Source organism: Coniophora puteana (assembly GCF_000271625.1).
Source record: "Coniophora puteana RWD-64-598 SS2 unplaced genomic scaffold CONPUscaffold_11, whole genome shotgun sequence".
Taxonomy (NCBI): Eukaryota; Fungi; Basidiomycota; class Agaricomycetes; order Boletales; family Coniophoraceae; genus Coniophora; species Coniophora puteana.
The window spans coordinates 476,916-497,443 of record NW_006913063.1 but is presented as its reverse complement, the minus strand read 5'-3'; the positions used below and the strand labels follow the sequence as shown (position 1 = coordinate 497,443).

Sequence of the window (20,528 nt, the reverse complement as noted above, 5' to 3'; positions counted from 1 at the left end):
AGAATAGAGCTGTGAGTATATGTAGCACTACTATGATATACAGCTGCGCCACTTGCATCGCTTTTTTCGAGCGCGTTCCTTATTTTGACTTTTAGTCGTCGAAATGCTCCTTGCGACGCTTTAACTTCATTATTGACATGAAACTACTTATTTGTACTTTGTACGGTAAACTGACAATATCGCTAAGTCTCAATAAGCGAGAAAAAGTGCGAGAAAGCACCATGACCCTAAAAAAGCAGCCTGTTGATTTCCTGATGTCTGCGCCTCGCGACAAGCGTGGTACATCTCGGAACATGTAGCCTCAGGGAATCGCATCAGTGTCACTGCGTCCATTCGAGAGTACAAAACATGTTGTCTAATTGCCGGTGACAACGGCCCGTCAAAGCGAGCCCTTTGTTCAAAATGTCCTCCGTAGTATAAAGACGCTGTGGGAGGCCTTAACGTCTCCACATCCTAGGCTCCTTTGACGTCTTCTGGATGACCTCCTCCCCGTGCCGCCGCGCTACTCGCGACGCTGCCTCTTATAAACCATCTTCGTCTACTCGGAATCGGCCCCCTGTTCGTGAAGAGTACGGAACACGTTCAAGGTCCCGGCCAAGGACCGTGAAGAATGTGCAGCCTGCGTCATCAGTGGACCGGTCCGAAAACTCAGTATGCTCCTACCGTCAACTTCGCCAAATTGACTCTAATGGAAGAATTTCAGCTCCGTCAGCGGCTCTCGCAAACCGTGACCTGCCCTTTTTGCCACAATACGATGGAAGAACCATGCACGTAGGTACTTACGCACCGAGGTAATATCTGTGCTGAACGTACGCGTCAGGTTGTCCTGCGGCCATAGCTTCTGTATTCCCTGCTTCCGAGATTTTACGAAGAATCATGTTAAGAACTACTACCGGTCTCTTGATCTACCTCTCCCTTCTCGAGTGGAATCCCATACGGTCCGTCGCCTCCTTGAAGAAGGTCGTCTAGCATGCGTGTGTCCGATGTGCCGTCGGCGCATCACATCAAGCCCTGTCCGCAACTATGTCCTCGCAGAAGTCAGTGATGTACTTAAAAATTTCTAATAATATATGCGTCAATGTTATGAGCTATACATGTACGGAATAGTAACTTAGATATTGAGCGGGCATCATCCATAGCGTCTGGTGTAAGTCACTGACGGCGTTGAGAAGAAGAAACGAGAACGAACTAGAGTGAGCGACGTACACGTACGTGACGTACACGAAAAATTTAACGCCAAGGCGGTTGACCGTCTGCATCCTCTGCCCTTCTCTGTCATCCGATTTGGTGTCGGAGGGAAGATGTTGGATTTGAGATCTTGAGAGTGCATAGCTTGCAGATAGAGTGTTGGTCCGGGAAAGGGCAGATAGAACACTGTAGGAAAGGCGATCAGTTCAGTTTGGTGGCCGTTGAGCAAGCAAGCCTTACCTAGAGTGCCATGATCCCCCAGCTCTGAGAACGTTTGGGCTTCTAATAACTGTAGGCGCTCATGTTCATCGTGGGCGAGGTTTAGAGGAGGACGAACGCCGGGAGGAGTGACGTGTGGGCGGAAGCGTGAGTAACGGCGCCTACAGCGCGAGGAAGGCCCCGAGACCGTGTGCAACAGTGTCTACAGTCAGAACACGTGGCAAACTCGGGAACAGCCATCACGTTTCTCTCTTCTTGAACGTCCCCTCACTTTCTTCACATCTGCAGTGAGCGCTCCGTGACATTTACCCACTACTACATACTACTTGGTGGCCGCCTCTAGGAATGCCGCAAGACTGGCTGTTTCGGGTGCAAGTGCCCCTCAGCCCCTCTCGTAACGAGCCTACGAGGCTTGAGCTCTCAGGGCCCCGGATCTGGAACGACGAGAAGAAAGACTGGATAAGAAAGCAGGCCACCTTCACTCGGACATTTGATCAAAGGGAACCCCCGGCTTCCGCTACGTTAGTCCTTTCTTGCAACATCACTAGCAGTTTCTTATGATATCTATCCCAGTGCGCCTCTTGAGAATACCGAAGCAACGGACGCGAAACACGCTGCAGCTAGTCTCCGTAGCACAAGTGCTCCCGTCGAAGAGAAGTAGCTCATCTTTCAGTCACCGAGTTACATTGATTCTAATCAGCCTCGTAATAGTGCGCCTGTCCTTGCTCCTCCCACATCCCAGCGAAGCCAAAGTGTTGCTCCACCGTCGGATATACCTGTCAACGACCAGACTCCGAACGATATAGAGGTAAACAGCTACGTTATTGTCTAGCCCTCACGTCTCTGACGTTTTGATAGATCTCCGAACGGACCCGGTATCCATACCGAGGATTTCCGGAGAAAAACTACTGGGTATACGAATCTCGGTCTAATCAACTACTTGTGACTCCCCCTCGCCCCCCTGACGTTCACGAGGGCGACTTTTTCTGCCACCGAGCTCGTAACATGTACCAAGTGTGGATATGGACTACTCGCAATCGCACCCTTCAGTGGGCTGGCTTGGATTATGGTTCATCTCCCCCTCAAGAGCCCGATAGATTCGTTGCCATTACGGAGAAGGGAACATTGACGTTGGTTCAGAAAGGTACCTGGGATAGAGTTTACAGACATAAATTATCGCCAATTGTCCAGCCTCGGCAAGTCTAATATAACCAATGTTATTCACTTGATTCCTATAAACAATTATGTCTACGTTTATCAGTGTTGTGCACCAGCCCGGCTGCTCGCCCGCCACCCTTCTACATCCTCTCAACTAGCACCGGAAGAACGTAGCTTGAATCATGACTACCAACGATGAGTTTGGTAAACAGCCAGGATTAGGACCACACGGGAGAACTCACCCTGTCTAGTGACCGAACGACAATACAATCCCTCTCGATACCGGCGGGCGTGTAGACGAAGGAGGCAAAGTGACATAGAACATCGCTAAGGCGTACCACAAGCTCTGTGTCATCAAATTCATTGTAATGAAGTGTGGCTCCGAGATGCTCGAATTGGCGGTAAGGATCGTGGACTGCGTCTCCGCGTGACAGGGGACGAAACCTTCTGACCAGGACAAAAGTCTCCGATCTCGTCTCCAAGCGCTCTCGTCGGGTATGGTGAAAGATAGCCTGGATTTGACCCAGCTGCGCGCTTGAGTCTGGTACGTTAGACGAATGGTAGAATAGAACGAATGAGTTCCCTTTGGCCTTGGACGAAGCTGTGCCATAAGGAACCCCACCCGCTTGCACAGTTTGCACAAAACGTGCCTCAGGACTGAGCATTGCCATATCACTGGATGTGGACAACGACCTTGATGTAATAAACCTCTGGGTGTGTGACGCGTTCAAGAGAGCCATTAATGAGAGGTATGCCGCTGGAGGGAGAGGTTGAAGGGGCGATGTGTCATTCTCTTCGGGACGACATGGGCTCTCGTCCGGGTGAAGGATGGCACGGTCCAGGGGTATCGTAGAAATAGAAGGGAATGCGGTTTGGATGTGATGTATAAAGTTAGAGAACGCGTCGCTGTTGGGAAGGTTCGTGTGCGCGATCAACGCCCTCAAGTTACCTGCCATACAGAAATATCTCGATAGTGTAAGTTCGAATTGATCTAGACGATCCGTCAGACTCACGATGACACGGTATTCCGCGCACTCACCTGGTCTATTGTTCATGTTGAAGCTGCGCATGATGCCGTTATATCGCTCAAAAGGAAACGACCACCACGAGTGGACAGGGCCAAAAAGGGTGAGACACTCGTCTAGATGGAGAGAGAGATGGTGGTTGGGAACGAATTTATGGTCGGGAAATAGTACACGAAGGTCCTGCAGATAAGTCGTCATGGACTTGAGGTATGTGGCAATTTGTTCTGGTGAAGTTCTTCTCCGAGTAGCCATGTCTACAGCCACCACGAGGTCAACGAAGTTTCGCAGCAGATCAGCTTTTCGGGCCGGTACGGTGCCATCTCCCCACATCCGGACGAGAGTAATGACCAATGACACCGAGCAGACGGTCCGCCATTGATCGGCTTTTAACTTGCCATGGTTTGGGCTGCCGAAGTTGTGTGGAGGCCGCCCTAGCCATGTCGGAAACGTTGTGGTCTTCATGTCAGATCGTATGGCGTCAAGGACGTCCTTCCCGAGAACACAATACCGGGACAAGTCAGGGGCATTCTCGGGGAGGTCAAAGTCAGCTGTGGCCTCGTCCATCACTGGCGGCAGGGCGATGATGGGATCATGGGTTTCGTACTACGCCGACCAATCACAGTCAGCCGAGCTTGATCATCAGCAACAGAGCACCGAATAAGGACATACCCAATTGAAAAGCGTGTCGATGAGGGCTTCCTTTGTTGTTGAGGTCCCAGACAGTGGGATATTGTTGTACTGGAGGATAGCACCGACGTAGCCCTTGCGAACCGGCTTCAGGTTCGAATATGATCGAGCGAGGATTCCCGCTTTCGCCACGTTCAGCCACTTCTCCTGTTCCTCTGGGAAATGTGGCCGGGTTCGACTTCGTTGCGCCTCGTTCGTTTTGACGTCGATGCCCCAGACGTTACGACAGTGGTGCTGGAACTCGCCTAGGAATAGGTTGTGCATAGAGTCCAGTACGGTGAATTGGGTGACGTCCCAGTAACGCAAGCGCAGCAGTTCGGACCATCGAGCACCCCGTCTCCTGACCATTTTGATGCGATCTGCGTCCGTCGTTGCCGACCGCCAACGTTCTGCATCTTGATAATGTTCCTCTCGGGACTTGCGGGGCCAGCTGGCTTTGACAAAATTTTTGATGTCTTTCTTGGACAAGCGGCAAAAGGAACAGAACAAGTCAGCAGCGTGGCCGGCGAATCCCGCGGTCTTCCGCGCCGCTGGCAGATCACAGATTAATGGACCGAGGGCAACGCGAATCAGCCACGCGACGCGAGAGCGATACGTCTTCGGGAGCATAATCCCGTACTCCCAGAGGCGGATAAGGTCGTCAACTAGCGGCCGAAGAATGTGATTGGTTTGCTGAAGAGAAGGTTCTCGAGGACCAGGGATGATGCCCACCAAGTATACGTTTTCGAGTTTGTAGCGAAGGTGGCTAGGTAAGTTCAAGCAGATCATGTATATGGCGCCAGTAGAGTGCGATTTACCAGCCTGTTTGTTGCCATAAGGGTTAAACCAATCGATGAATAGACTGAAGACTAGATGGGTCGCGTGAGGCGGTGAGAAACAAAATGGCTTTCCGTCCGATCCAACCAGATTTCGCAGCGCCTGGGCGTCCCATATATCTGCCCACTGAGATGGGCTAGTATCGGATGGGGCTGAGCAAAGCTGGTCCTCAAAATCCGGACGTGAAAACATGCGTGCGAGCCATGAGGATATAGGCTGATAGCCAAAGACCTTGATCGGCTTTCGGCCCTGGTTCGCTTTCACAAGGAGTGGAGCACCACAGACATCAGCATCATGGTCATTGATAAACTGGCCGGTGTTGGGGTCGAAGTTGCATGATTCAGGATATAGATCTGGCAAGGATGAGTTAGGTGCGTAGGTGGCGAAGCACTGTGGACAGCAAGCATAATGGACAAGTTCCGGTTCCAAATCGAAATCCTTGAGCGCCGTACGTACGTCGCTAGGTATATCTTTTAAGAACCGAGATTCTTCCGGGGAAAGAGTGCTATCTCTCGAGAACGACTTGACCAACCAGAAAAGTGCTACGACCAGCGCCTTCAAACCCGACAGAAGTGCGTTACTACCTTCACGCGATACGCCTCCCAGAACATGGAGGACAATCACCAGGAGCGAAGCGATAAAGAGGGGAAGATTGCGCGAGGTGGTAAGGTGCCACCGTTCGAGATACGCCTCTGCATTCACGTTAGACGAAGTTGCTATGATAAGTAGCCGATCACTCACCAGTAGATACTACCTCAACATTGCGCTCATCACGAGGCAAACTTTCGACCGTATTCCTGAGTCGATATTGCAAAGACTGTGCCTGCTTGATTTCCTCGAGTCGACTTAGCTCGGCTTGTACCCTTCCGACCAGTGTATTCCACTGTTCAGTATGCTCGGCCGAGGATCTTAGCTCATCGCATGTACGCTGCAGCCAGGTTTCATAGACCACGAACTCGTGATTTTCTCTGTTGGTAGATAAGCCGTGTAGACCAGCATCATCAAAGACGAGTTTGTAGCCTCGCAGTCTGGACCGATGAGCCAGACGATCTAGCTCGGCGCTAAGTACGTTCAAATCAATGCCCGTGAACTAAGTGTTCCGGTAATAAGCACGGATATTGGAGAGGAAAGATAGCTGCTCACTGTATCCGACTGAGCTATGCCATCATTCACTGCGGCTGTGTGGTGAGATCGATCAGTCTGAAGTAAGGGCATTGCGTCAGACGTTATCTCAAGAATATAGGGCGACGGAAGTCTCATACCTGGGTAGGATCGGCGCCTGCTCTTGGTGGATCTCTGGTACGGCAAGACTGGGTAGCCTACCAAGACGATCGTTAGAACTCCCAGAGTCATACCTTAGTGTAGCACTATACCTGACGCTCAGCGTGTCTTGTCGATATGATATCCCGCGCTCGTATAGGTAGTTCCTCGTGTGGGCCATCCTGTGGGCGCAGAGCTGCGGAAAGGATAGCTTTGTTCGCCTGGTCATCGACCGAGGCAGCCTCATCGACATCCATGTCGATCTGGTGGTGGTAGTTTCGTTTGTGCTTATGCTGGAGGCTGGGTTTGATCCATTTTCCGATGAGTTCGTGGCTTTGAGGATCACGTAGACCTTCCGATGTGCATATAGGACATTTGCACTCAACAAGGCGGTCCTTGTCTAGGATGATCGGCTCCACCAGAGGAGGCATGGCCGCACGCGCGCGGACGAACGAGAAAGTCGACAAGGAATCTTGGCGGTGAGTGAACCGTAGCTAATTACTAACCCTAATATGGAACTTCATCACGGAACGAGGTGTTTATCACGCTGATGGCGCCGATCACGACAATAATATCTCATGTTCCTGCTACACTAACACAGCACTAAGGCTACACCAGCCACTGTGGTAAATGTCTACTCAAATCGTCCGACAAAAAAGCTTTCAGCCAGGGAATGCAAGTAAGGAACGCGCCAATAAGAAGCGCTATTATAGTTCTATTCAAAGTGTTACGTTTCAGGTATTTGCCTAAGAAAATGAGTATAGCATAGTGACAGGTCACTTCGCGACTCACTTCCATTGTTCTGTTGCCATAGGTGAATATACGGCTTGCCATCGCGTGATGACATATTTGTTGCGGTGGCAATGTAGGACCTTTCGTCCGTACAACATGGAGGACCCTGCACCAGAGATCAGAACGGCGAAGCCAGCTAAATTATTTCCGTACCACAACTGCAGATATCACTTCGCCCTCTTCAGAAATAATTAATGTCGCGGCTTCGTAGTGATCATAATGCTTACCTTTGCACGATGAGAGCTTGACACTGTCTTTTTTGTCGATATCCCATAGGTAGCATTCACCTGCCGCACTTCCACTGAGAAGATACTTTCCGTCATTGATAAACGCAACAGGGGCACGCCGCAAACTTTGACCGGTGCGCTGATGCTTAAAGCGAGATGTGGGCAATCCATCTGAAACGCGGTAAACGTTGACACCTCCAGATATATTTGACAACGCAAGGTATTGATGGTCAGGAGAAATGGATGTGCTCCCACTATCCTCGACAGTTGAGTACGGGGACCAATCGTGTCGGTAACTGAGGACGTACATTAGTGCGCCGTTATGACGAGGCGTGGACGACTTTGATTGCAGATCCCAGAATCTAATAAGCAAAAGCTGTCAGGCTAAATCAGTGAACAAAAGGCTCCAGATTACACGACACCGTGATGGATATAGGCAATCAAGAGGACGTTTGACGATTGGTCGGTTGTGATCCAGTGTAGGCCACATGCGATGACTTCACTGTCCTCGTTCTCGACGACCTTAGGTGGCTGATCGACCTTGCAGATTAAGCGGCAAAATGCTAGAGACCTAATGAGACAGCGATGATGAAATCACTGAGACGACTTACTCCCGTCGAAATGCCATACAGAAACTTCTCTGTGTGCTCCGGTTGCTATGTACTGTCCTTGGACGGAGATGCACTCGATCGGATACTTTGTATGAGCGGGAAAGCCGATGGCTTCTAACCTGTCCTGGGGAAGGGCGAACCATCAGTGTCGAACTGTAGTATAATGTCATCCACCTACCTCTTGAATCGAAACAAACACCAGAGTTCCATTACCTAGACCGATAAAAAACTTGACTTCGGACGAAGGGTCCCAGGCCAGAGCCGTCGCTGGAACTACCCCTTCTAGAATAAAAGCCATTATGCCAGTCTGCGTGTCCCAAACCGAGATCTTGCCGTCCATTCCTGCCGCAGCCAGCAAGGTACGATGGGGGCTGAAACACAGAGAGGTGATTTCTTCGACATGGGGCCCGCGTAATCTGTGATGGCGTTTGAAGGTTGGTGGCATGGAAGGCGAGCGACTGTAGAGGACCTTGAGGGTGCGAGGGGAAACAAAGAAAACGGGCGGCGAACGGTCAATTCCACGAGCAAGTGCTGGGCCTGGTAATACCAAAATGGGAACAAACTGGTGAGCAGAACAAGAAGACCGGTGCCTATAGTCTTGGCGCCATCATCGACATCAGCCACCTTGCGGCCTTGTAACTCCGTTAGTACAATGATCAGACGGAGCCGAGAACAATGGACGTCGCCGAGCCGAGAGGCGGACCCACAACAGTCTGAACTGAGAATCATGAACGCCGCGCTATGGACCCACAGTACCTGATCTGACGGCTATAAACACCGCACCCTGGACCCACAGGAGACGTAACGTCGCGTAGCTTGTGGGCGGACACGTCTTCCCCAACGAAAGCCGGTACGAGAAGAACATACGATTAAGTTCAGCTGAGGCGATACGGAACCTTATAACACCCAGTGTGAGGAAGCGACAGGTTTGACGTTTGCAACGCATTCGCGTTGTTCCGTGAACAAGGTTGGCTCTGCATGATGCAAGAAAGTATGATTGCGATTGCAACAGGTCAGGGTCGTCCGTGTGAAGAACAAAAGAAACGAACAAAGGGACTGGATCAGCCTTTGGTATAAAAGCTGTACTCGAGCACCGTAAATTCCTCATCTCATGATGCAAAAATCCAAGTTAACCTACTACACTCGCAACAATGCTAGACAGGTGAGCCATCCGGAATGATGTAGGATCATGTACTCAAGTTCGATTGCTAGAATGCACTAGGCGAACATCCTTCCGTGAGTACCATGGACTTCAATATCGGCTCTGAGGGCTAACTTGCCGTAGGCCTATCTGTCTATCAACGACGAAACACGTCTGGATGAGTTCGTCTCTTTCTCCCAGTACAAGCCTGAGCTCGCTGCAGCGGTACTGCATCTTAATCTTCGATTCGGCACCGGGAAGGTGCTGCTTCATCAGCTTCGCCACTGTCTTCTTCTCTGCGAGAACATAACCACGCTCGAGCTCGTGATCGGCGGTGCCTCTTCTCGCAATATCACTCAACTCCTTCGCGATGCCAGGTTCCCAAGACTCGTCTCGTTCAGCACCAATGCCTCTCATGAGGCTGTGGCTAGCTTCCTTGGCGAACATCCGAGGTTATTTGACATCTCTATTGGTCGTTGCGAATCAGCGGCGAATTGTACCCTGCGCACTCACCCGTTCCCAAACCTATCAACTGTAGCCGGTCCCTTAGCGTGCGTCTCATCGCTTCTCAACAGCTCCCCGAGTTCCCCTAGCCGACACGTCCACGAAGTCAAAACGCATCTAACGAAGAATGTCCTAAGGTCACCTACCCGTATCTTCAAGAAGTTGACCCCCCCTGGAAGCCACATCTCTCGCTTGACAATGGACTTCTATCCATCTGACGTAAGGATTCTTCGCAAGCTATCCGCCATTGAAGGTCTTCGCATCTTGAAGCTGATTGAGCGACCTTGGAGCGAGGTAAACTGCCATAACCTTCGCATCTCCGATCATTAACTTAACCTTAACGTTTCAGAATGAAACCGAAGCTCAACAGATGGTCCGCCCTTGGAGCAACGTAAGGAGTTGGGCGCGAGACCTTCGCGCGTTGGACACTTTGGAGCGTTTGCTGATCAGGACTCGCGCAAACCTGGTGACCACGTCCATCGAGTCTGAAAGGAAGCAGGAGGAGAGGCAGATTATCAGTAGTTGGACGAAGGGAGAAGGGAGATACTCGCTTAGAGACGAGTGCCCACACCTTAAGCTACGGCGGGTGACGTTGTGGTACCTAGCTGACTCTGTCGGACAGGTGATGTCTTATTGGGATAAGCATGGCGGAGAACACACCGGCTCGTGGGCTCCAGGCCCTCAAGGGGAGCCTTGTTATAGTTCCTTTGTGTAGTACTAGTAGACTATGTTACGGAACGGTCATGGTAAAAGTGGATATGATAATATGTGATAGCATGCTATATGCCTATGCCGAAACATACGAATATGGAATTGACACAGGTCGACCAACAACGTTAAGTACAGGGGTAAGCCAGAAAGGGAAGTCTGTCAACATGAACCAAACAGCGCAAAGGCCCTCCAAGTGTAGTGAAAGAACAACGCGGTCGTTACATTTCTCATCGCTCATTTCACCCAGGTAAGGCCACGCTTCTCATCGTGTTCATTTTAGACTCACAAACTACGCAAACTTGGGCTACAGACGCATTCAAACTCAAACTCACTCGCATGGTCCAGTCGGAAAGTAGGAGAGAAGACGAGGTTGGTCCTGGTCCTGGCACTGGTGGTCGGCAGCAGGTGAGCATTGTTAGTGTCAGGCATATCCTCAGCAGCATCTGATCAAAGCAGCGTCAAGTCACCGCCAATAGCGTCTTAAGTGAGACTTCCTGGACCCTTCCCAGCCGTCCAGCCAGGAGTAAGGAAGCAAGTGACAACGAGGAGCTCTTCGCATGGCAAAACGCTAGCCGTATTCATGATACTCGATTGGCCTCCTGGACTGCTCGACACACTGCCATTGCTCTTGCATGTGCGATGTGTCTCTCATATCTGCTTCGGTGCGCGTACATCTATAACAGTGACTTGTCCTTGCTTTGGCCCTTCCAGTATGATTCAGTCTTCCCCCGCGGCTCCATTTGCAACACCGACCCCAACATCACAAACGAACGTCTTGCCGTGCTTGAAGGCGCTGTTTCCAACCTACAGAGAACAAATTCCGATCTGCTTGGGATGGTTGAAGCGCTCCTACAAGAACGCTCGCCTTCGGAGTCGGTCAATCTCCCGGATTTTGCTTCGCGCGCAGCCGGTGCAACTATAAACCATCGCCTTACGCTGGGCGCTTCGACCAAGCGGACTTGGTTGGACGCTATCTTTCCCCCCAATCCTCCTCCGAGTTATCCCCCCGAAACCATCCTTGCCCCCAATAATCCAATAGGAACCTGTTGGCGTTTTAACTCTGCGTCGGGACAAATTGCCATCAACCTGCCTGAGGAAATTGTCATTTCCCATATTTCCATCGCACATGCTCCCCCCAGTCCCTCCACCTTTCTCACCTTGGCACCTCGAACCATTGTTTTGTGGGGCCTGGTTGATGTCGCTAACGAACATTATGAAGGGGGTACCGGCCCTGCGTTTCGAGGAGAGGCCGATTCGTTCGTCCTTCTCCATACCTTTCAGTACGACATCTACTCTGCACAGGCCACTCAGACTTTTATGTTACCCGAAGAAAATCGTATACTTGGTGTCGGGTTCCGAATCGTCGTGATTGAGGTGGTCGATAACTGGGGTGATCCTTCGGCGACGTGCTTATACCATGTTGGTGTCCACGGCGAGAAGTTCGCGCTCGCTAGTATGTAGTTCCTACGGTATCAGTACATAATTTTGTGCCATTGTTGCAATATCTGGAGTAGCTTCTCATTTCACTCGGGAGGCTTGTTGAGAGGCTCGCAGGAGCGCGCGTTAATATTAATCAGGCCAAACCGGCCTGTAATCACAAGCCTATATATTCTGATAGAGCCTGTAGATGAATAGTGTGTCGCAACTAGAATGTATGCTATTGCTTGTAAGACGGAACATGCGAGTGAGAGTTGTTCTCACTCTCACACATACACTCACTCAGTATCTGAGTAGCACCGCTTGGCGCCGTCCACCGCTCGTCGTCTCAGGTGCGCTGACTCAGTCATCCCGCTTCTGCACTTTCTAATGCTCGCGGTCGGTTCTCGCTCGAACGAAAGCCAGGCGAGCGTCATCGGGTAGAACGCGTCAACAGCCCCGGACGGGTTCTGGTTCTGGTTCTGGCCTACCCCTCTGCCGTCGACGTCGTTCTGCTGGCGCTCGCGGCGTATGCGTACAGCTCGTGCGGGACGCTCATCTCGAAGCGCGCCTGGCGAGCGAGGTCGTGGGTCGCACACGCGTTCAATGGCATCCGCATAACAAAAATCCGAGTCGACCGCGTACGACGGCCGCGATGACCGCGACGAACGCATCCAGCCCGAGCTCGTGCCCTCGCCATCCACCGCAATAGACGCTGAGAGCGCGAGCGTGCAGTGACCGCGACGAACGCGATGGTTGCAGCGACCGCGACCTGGTGCCCTCGCCACCGTACCGCATGCGCCAACTGCGATGCATACACGGCGAGCATGCGACAAATGCGGCGGATGCGTCAAGCGCGAGCCGACAATTGCGCGGCCCTCACCACCGTAACGCGTGCACCAACCGCGACAGCACAAGCTCGTCACGGCACTCGCCTTCGCAGTTACCCTCGCAGTCGTCCTCCCGCCATCTCGCGTTCGTCCAAACGACTGTAGTAGTTGTGATTAATGCATTACTTTATCCTATGGCTCATACGTCAGAACCTGCACTGCCACCCCATCATCATCGTCTGCCTCTAAGAAATTGTCGTGCTGCTAGTCCACGGTAATCCACTCATCTTCAAGGCTGGAGATATTGGGACCGTCATTGTCTTCCACGTTGATTTCATCCAAGTCTATTTCATCCAAATCAATGACGTCCCAGTCTTCGGCAGTAAAGTCCGACGCGGCAATTTCCGCAAGAGGGCGTCGGCAATAGGCCATCACCGCACGGAATCGTGCATGACTGCTCTCAGAGGCGAACGTCAACGTCCACATATCTGCCGCCCAGCCACTTTCGCGGATGACCCATCGAAACGTGTCCTATAGCACGCCCGGTTAGTAACCTGTCGACCCATTGTACTCCTATACTTACGTTAGAGTGCAGATCCCATTCGTGCGAAATGCTGCCCTGGAAGCGCACGTGGTGCCCCGACCTTAGCATAAAAACGTCTGCGAGAGGGGTAAGTGTTAGACGGGATGAAAACGCAATGCTCGCTCACAATGTCCGATTCTATGCTCAGTGATACTGACCCGAATGTTTTCTATGGTCTCGAGAACGCCTGGCCTCACGCGCACCGCGCTGACCTCTTCATCAAAGTAACTAATCCCGCCCGGAGTTGCCATTGGACTGGCCATGACGAAGAAGACGACGAAAAGATATGAGAGGCGAGGATGAAGAAGAGAATAGAGCAAGTGAAGAGACGAAGAAGAGGTCTTATTCACTCGAACAGGCTGGACGTGCGTTTTTATATTTCCGATGTCTCCTTTGTCTTCCTCTTCCGACCGATTTGTTCACCTGTCATGAACGGCTACATCACCCACTGATTATAACGTCCCTTGTAGGGCCACCGGTCTGTTACGATAGTAACATGGAGACACAAGGGCCGATGTCTGGCAACTATAGTATGTGTCAACGCTTGTACAGTGGTGTATTGACAGTAAAACGCGGCTATTTCTACAGATCAACAAGGGTCCATTATTGTGCTACATAGGCGGACACTTAGCCCTCAAGACGTTTGCGTATACCCCGCTTGGAACTACCTTTTTGACAGCCTAGTCATTGTCTTTCAGCAAGAGTGACTCGCTTTGACTGCCTAGACCGAGGGTCGCATGTAAGTACTTCGATCGGATCACTGTGACTCCTTTGACAATTCGCGTAGTTACGTGCCACAGGGTCGCGCTCATGCCATTGTGTGTCGTATGCGTCGATGCGCGTCGATGGCACCTCTCCTTTTTATATCCAAGCCCTTTGTGTGGGGGTCTTTGTCTTGTCCTTCCTTTCCTCGCCGGTCACCGCCTACAGTAGACCGCTTCAATGGACTCTGCAAATACTCCTCCGGACTCACTGGGTTCTGTGAAGCACGCGACTAAGCGAAAGACAAGGGAGGAGGATTCGGACGGTATCGATGAAGGAAAGAAAAAAGAGAAATTGGCCCGCGTGAGTAGTTCGCTAGTGCGGTCGATCTTGGCATACTCAATCTCGATCAATAGTTCAACCACGGGGCTGGAACCTTTACCTTCGACATCGATAAGAAGCCTGTAGACAGTGACAACAAGCCTGAAGACAGTGACCTGGACGCAGACGGCGAGACTGACGACGACGAAGCCTCCTTGCCAGACGTCATAGTGCCGGAAGCAGACGATCAGGGCGCGACTGGCTCTCAATTGGCTCCGAGTCTGCGCGCTAAGAACCCTCTTCCGCGTGCGAGAGTCGTCAACAAGGGCGGGCAACAACAAGCAGGAGGACGTGTCGTCGACTTAGCTTTAGCTACGGTCAGTTTTGGTAGTCATGAGGTATGTATTTTCTATCGTGCTGAAGTATCTAATACTCAACACTTGATTAGCCTGCTGTTAATAACCACGTCAATTCGCAAGTTGAATTGACGAGCCCCGTACGAATAGAGCGTCCGTTGACCAGCGCGGCCGAAGTTTCGAAGGATATCATACCTACGGTACGTGTCGAACCTTTCATTGATCCTTCGGGTTGTCTAAGTCATAGTTCCGCAGGCTCCCTTGCACGTATCGAAAACTACGGGGGAAATTCAGACGGCCAATATGGGAGATCGTTTGGTGTGTCTTATTATTTTCTTGATGTACGTATGCTGAACTTTATGGTAGGTGGGCGGCGACATTGTATCCGACGTTGGGCTGATCACCGTGTCTGATAATGCTCCCGATGCCGAGGTCTCTCTTCACGGTGACTCCAGACAACCGGTATGCCCTTCTTCATTTTGGAGAGCCTCGGATTCTGAACTTTTCGTTAGTTACTTGAAGATCCTCACAAGACTACCACGCAAGTGGTAAATTCCACAGACATCGTGGAGGTGGCAGCCACTCAGGGCACAGGTAACGGCGACTGTCAGGTACGTTTTATTCTCCTATTCAGACCGCGGGCAAAACGTACTTACAGAGCTTCTTCTTCTTCTTTAGTTCGGCATTTCCGAAGATGATGCGGAGGAAGCACTGGATGCATCGGGACCACGTCCTCCCAAAGGTTGCCAGCGACCAGTACGTGAAAAAAAAAACTCCTAATTTTAAAATTTACTCAGATGTTAGCAGTCCAGCGTGCCCGCGTCGGCGGTGGCCACCCCAGCTGCAAACCTAGTCTCTACTGCTCTATCGACGGAATCATCGTCGCAGCACCAGCCTGTCGCCCACAGTACTCTACCCGAAGCCCTGGCCGGCCAGGCGCCGCCTCATCAGACACTAGTTTATGCCGCCCTTCCAATTCCTACGCAATCAACCAGTCAGCAGTCTCAAACTTCCCGCCCCGGATACCCTGATGCTTCGGAGCGCAGTATTCCTCAGCAACAGGGCAATCCCTCTCAGCCATTTTTCTCTCGTTCGTCTCCGCAGCAATATGAATTTAGTTTCAAGGCCCAGCAGCAAGCCCCTCAATTTCCTGCGTCCATGCATTCAACTTCCGCGCGGCATGCCGCATATGCTCCCCATTCTCCAGAATGTCTTTCCGAAGCCTTACACTCCAACGCGCTCCCTCATCAACAGTTTCTTAATTTTCCCGAACCTTCGGCTTCGGCTCAACATCCTCCCTTATCTTCCTCTGGGCAAGCCACATACCCTACTGCGAATTTCGTTCCTTTGTATAACCCTCAGGATAATGCTCATTCACGGAATGCACGTCAGCAACATGTTTTCACAGCGTCCAATCCATTGCCTACTCACAATCCGAATATCACCCGTCCTGTCCAGGGTCATCCGCCTCAGCAGCAGGGACAGTCATTCTCGCGAACTGTTGATCCATCGGCCACCGGCGATGTTGTGCATCCCCATCAATATTCTCATCCACACTCATCGAACAACAGACGTCATCCGCCTCAAATGCATGGCCCATACGACTCATCACATATCAATAATCACGTCAACCACACCGGTGCTGGTTGTGACTCGAAATCCCTATACCGTCAACCTCCCGGTGGCCACACCGAACACGTGGCTTGGAATGCCTACTCTCAAGGTCCTCCTCCAGTAGTAATGAACGCGCACCCTCAGTCTCCCGGCGACAACGCCGGCCGCGGTGCAATGGCCATGGCCGCGCGCGCACAGCCTGTTAACGACCACGCCAGTCGCCGTGCCATAGCCATGACCGCGCACACGCAGCCTCTCGGAGACCACGCCGGTCGCCGTGCCATGGCCATGACCGCGCACGCGCAACCTCTCAACAACCACGCTGGCCGCGATGCCGTGGCCATGGCCGCTCACGCGCAGCCTCTCAACGACCACGCCGGTCGCCGTGCCATGGCCATGAACGTATACGTCGAGCCTCCCAGCGACCATGTCGGCCGTGACGCTATGGTCGTGGATCCATACTCTCAGGGTTATACAGGCTATCCCGGGCAAGGCGCCGTGAACACGAATGCATACCTTCGGGCTCCCACAGGCTCCATGGGTCGAAGCGCTGGGTCCCCAAACACGCCTACCCAACCTCCCAGTGGACATAACAACCGCGGTGTTAGGTCTATCAACCCCTACCTTCAACCTCCCGTGGCCGCTGGTCGTCTTGATCAAGGAGCCATGGTCATCGACACTCCGACTCGGCAGCAGATTCCAACGCCACAATCTCATGCTAACCCAAGCTTCCGAGCCTTGTCCCCGCCAACGCGCCCTGTTTCACCTCCCGCTCTTTTGCCTCTGACAAAGCGCAATCGCCTTCATACCCAACAGGCAGGAAACCGCCCGGATCCCTCGCATCAGACAGGTTCCGCATGCGCAGTCCCCGGACGTGGTGGTGATGCTACTGTAGCAGATGTGCATCAGGCGGCCGAAGATCTGGCACCTCGCCTGAGTTTTATGGTCATCGGGGCTGTCAATACCCTCAACGCTCGCGTAGATGCTTTAGAGGCCCGGGTCGTGGAGCGGCTTAACGACGTGGGCAAGGCGACAGACGAGCTTCGCAAGCAGAATGCGAAGTCAACTCCCCAGGCTCGATCTCCGGACGCCGAGCATACCTCGCCCGTCAAGAAGCCTTATATCAAAGCTACGGGCTACGATATTACTCAAAATAACTCTGAAAACCCTGACCACCCCGCCGTGTTCAAGACAAAGGCTAGCTGGCCGCACTTGAGGGTAAGGTTGACCAGCTTTCTCAGAGATCCACTCGTCTGACTCAATCCATAGACTGCAGTCCGCGAGCTTTTCAAGAAACTCTTGGGAATCCGCAGTTACAAGCCTGAATACTTCCGTCGATTGCCGCCGCCGCTCACTCCTACGGAGATCGAAGAGTATGAAAAGAACGACGTTATGATCCCTTGTACGGTCGACGATTTTCGCATCGATCTGTCGAAGCCCTGGGCGTCTTTCTTTTTGAATGAAACTGCTCGTCAAGTGTTCCTCGACTACTTCATGAAGTGCTGGGAGGACAAACTCATTCAAAGCGTGAACATCGCCCCGGGCTATGTGACTGTTGCAAAGGTTGCATGGGCGCTCGACAAGCATCTAGATCATGTCAAGGAGAAGTACTCGGAGTTTCGGAGGGACGTTCCGCTGGGGGTTCTGATGGAGGACTCCAAAAAGAAAGCACAGGGCACCCGTAAGGATCATGTAAGCCACAGCTAAATTATTCATGATCCCGGAGACTTAATCACCGCTTACAGCTACTGCGTCGCCGCCTGGAGGTCTGCAGATCGCGCCCAAGACTTTTCGCGCGCCACGAAGAGAAGGTCTTCAAGTACATGATGCAGCGAAGCATCGTGAGCGGGGACGAGACCGATCCCGATGTCCCCTGCCCCCCTACCGAAAGGCATCCAAACCCTGCTAGGGTCTTCAGGATCATCAGACCAGAGTGGCGCAGCGATGACCTCTCAGCGTTCATGCACATGTTGGACGACCTCTATATTGACGACTACAAGAATCCTATCGGCCGACGCAGAGTGCCAGGCAATCCGCCCCGCACCCGCGTCAAGAGTTCACGATCGGAGGTTGGCGTCGTCCCCAAAGGTCTGTACCGCAATTTTTACAACCCCAATTTCCTTACTTCTCTCAACCGCGCTCAGCGGGAGAAGCTGAACATTATCGATGAGGATTTCGATTTGTCTACGCCCTAGACTACATACGACCACGATCTCTTGTGTAATCTTCTACAGTCGTGGCCACCTCATGCATATTATTGCCCTAATATCCATACTGTGTATATATCATGTTTTACCACCATGTATGCACACTTAGCTATATATCTGCTTGCAAGTGTGCACTTGTCCGTTTTCTAACGAGTACTTCACAAACCGGAACAGGCTCAGTCGGGCCGGCGCACACACATCGGACCGCACGCACACGCGTTTTACAACCGGTCCCAATAGTGGCTGACCTCGCGTCGCGTTGGCCGAGAACGGCACAAGGGTTATCGGTACATGGCCAGTAGCCATTCATCGCCCACATCTCGTCAACGTCTCTCCTCCTCCCATGATGCGTCCTGGAGAGAGCCCTTCAAGCCCTACTCTTGAAGTCGTGACCGCCACGGACTTCCCTTTCTATGATGATGTCGATGATGATGTCCAACTCTCTCCGGCTAGAAAACTCGGCACTTCCGATACGACCATACCTAATGGACCGCCGCGTGCCACTGGTCATGCTGACCAGCCAAATATATATGGCTTCTCGGAAGATGCATGGGGATCCTACAGTGTCAAAGATGAATTGGTGCAAGTGGCAAACGGTGTCGGGCGGATTTTGCAAGACCTCAATAAGGCGCACGCTGAGGAGGTATATGTCTTCTTGCTATCGAGTTACCTAGCCCATACTAATTTGTTAGGAGGGGAACTTGTCCTCTATGGCTACACTAGAGACGGCAGTCAACGACCTGAAAACCCTTGTCGAAGGACTCAAGGAGGCGTTAGGGAGACAGCTAACGAAACAGGGTGGTACGCAGAGTGACGTCCTCTCTCATATCATGTATACACTAACATCCTGCAGAAGCACTGAGTGCTTTCGAAAAACAGTTGCTCAAAGAGGTTGACGGCGTCAGAGATGACATCTCACACGCAGGAGCCAAAGCCAAGGATCAAGTTGCTTCTACCGATGCGGCGTTCACTGGGCTATGTCAGCAACAAGAACTACTCCGCGAATCTACGGACGTCCTGTCTTCCAGTGTAACCCACGTTCGGGACGCGTTGGACTCGACAACGCGCCAGCTTTTGGAGGAGAATGTCAAGCTGCATTCTCTCATTGCCAACCTCGATTCACGATGCTCCTCCATTTCTGACGAAGTTCACGAAGTTCGCCTCTCTATGGTGGACCGGAACCTTCAAGACCGTGCGAGCCTGCAAAGCGAACTAGCCAGTCAGGGCATCGTCTGCCCCGGCTGTACTAAACATCCTCAAGACTGTAGTAGGCAAGTACTTACGACGATCGTAACTGTGTGTTGTTGAAGTGAAACTTACGATCCGATGCGCAGTATTGTGCCCCGCATTTTGTCTCGAGCTACGGACATGTTGGTAAGTCTTAGGTTTTCATTGAGGAGCTGGGGCTTACTATGCTTATCGTAGCCTGCATCGAACCAGGACTGGGTTCTCGGCATGGAAGGATTCATATATTTCATCAGCTCGACGGTCTCTCGTCGACTGCAATGGTGGGCGCAGATGCTGAATGTGAAGGTGCTCATTTTCTTAGGGAGCGTGCGTGAAGCCTCTCTACCTGCGATTTTGTATCATATCCGAGATCGTGTTCCTTCGGTGAAGGCTGCAAGTGCGCATCTGCAGCCTACAAGGAAAGTTATTACTGCTCTATGGGTCGCCTCGTTTACGGTTACACTCCTATACTTCACGAGCCACACGCGTTCTTACCCAGTTGGCGAGGGCTATATTGTCACGTAGAGAATAAGCATGTAATTCTCCAACATACTAATTGATTTTCCTTTGCTTAAATTTTGCGGCAATGCTACGAGCGACGGTGTCTATCCAGCTAGTAGAGGCAATTGACCGCGGTTAGAAGGTACCCCGCGGGTCACGTGGCCATGATACAACCGATGACCCTCCTGCGCTTGTCCTCGTCCCTTCGTCCCTACCACTCCACACTCGAACCATGCACTTGTCCGCCCCTGCTGAACTACGCCTATCCTTGGACACCCATACCTCCTTCCTCGCCGATGGTCATTCTCTTCCATTCTCTGATTGTTTCTGCAAAAACATCTCTATCGCCTCTGCCCCGAACACCACCAAGCAACGGCAAAAAACGAAGCATTCCGCGGGAGGGCAGCCGTAATCCCCATGGTCATCCATCGC

At 52.0% G+C, this 20,528-nt stretch overlaps 5 protein-coding genes across 5 annotated transcripts; 4 read left to right on the top strand and 1 right to left on the bottom strand.

Annotated features, from left to right (window-relative positions):
• Nucleotides 1-610: 610 nt before the first annotated feature.
• Nucleotides 611-2,613, top strand: CONPUDRAFT_75471 (uncharacterized protein; the record flags this gene model as incomplete). The annotated part of the gene is made up of 7 exons (XM_007773671.1): nt 611-707; nt 821-938; nt 1,508-1,554; nt 1,751-1,928; nt 1,981-2,064; nt 2,119-2,215; nt 2,266-2,613. The coding sequence occupies 7 exons, from the start codon at nt 611-613 to the stop codon at nt 2,611-2,613; spliced, it is 969 nt and encodes a 322-aa protein (XP_007771861.1).
• A 6,484-nt stretch (nt 2,614-9,097) lies between these two features.
• Nucleotides 9,098-11,800, top strand: CONPUDRAFT_75469 (uncharacterized protein; the record flags this gene model as incomplete). Its single annotated transcript, XM_007773670.1, has 9 exons — nt 9,098-9,145; nt 9,196-9,219; nt 9,269-9,675; nt 9,700-9,922; nt 9,978-10,294; nt 10,451-10,476; nt 10,587-10,744; nt 10,796-11,001; nt 11,023-11,800. 9 exons carry the CDS (start codon nt 9,098-9,100, stop codon nt 11,798-11,800), a joined length of 2,187 nt encoding a protein of 728 aa, XP_007771860.1.
• A 254-nt stretch (nt 11,801-12,054) lies between these two features.
• On the bottom strand, nt 12,055-13,431 carry CONPUDRAFT_156837 (uncharacterized protein; the record flags this gene model as incomplete). The annotated part of the gene is made up of 4 exons (XM_007773834.1): nt 12,055-12,744; nt 12,859-13,116; nt 13,169-13,245; nt 13,296-13,431. 4 exons carry the CDS (start codon nt 13,429-13,431, stop codon nt 12,055-12,057), a joined length of 1,161 nt encoding a protein of 386 aa, XP_007772024.1.
• A 679-nt stretch (nt 13,432-14,110) lies between these two features.
• CONPUDRAFT_156836 (uncharacterized protein) lies at nt 14,111-18,356 on the top strand (the record flags this gene model as incomplete). The annotated part of the gene is made up of 10 exons (XM_007773833.1): nt 14,111-14,233; nt 14,287-14,589; nt 14,640-14,747; nt 14,803-14,865; nt 14,914-15,009; nt 15,060-15,158; nt 15,226-15,303; nt 15,355-17,379; nt 17,431-17,853; nt 17,907-18,356. 10 exons carry the CDS (start codon nt 14,111-14,113, stop codon nt 18,354-18,356), a joined length of 3,768 nt encoding a protein of 1,255 aa, XP_007772023.1.
• A 358-nt stretch (nt 18,357-18,714) lies between these two features.
• CONPUDRAFT_156835 (uncharacterized protein) lies at nt 18,715-20,120 on the top strand (the record flags this gene model as incomplete). Its single annotated transcript, XM_007773832.1, has 6 exons — nt 18,715-19,011; nt 19,061-19,169; nt 19,222-19,598; nt 19,630-19,643; nt 19,703-19,742; nt 19,794-20,120. The coding sequence occupies 6 exons, from the start codon at nt 18,715-18,717 to the stop codon at nt 20,118-20,120; spliced, it is 1,164 nt and encodes a 387-aa protein (XP_007772022.1).
• Between the last annotated feature and the right edge of the window lie 408 nt (nt 20,121-20,528).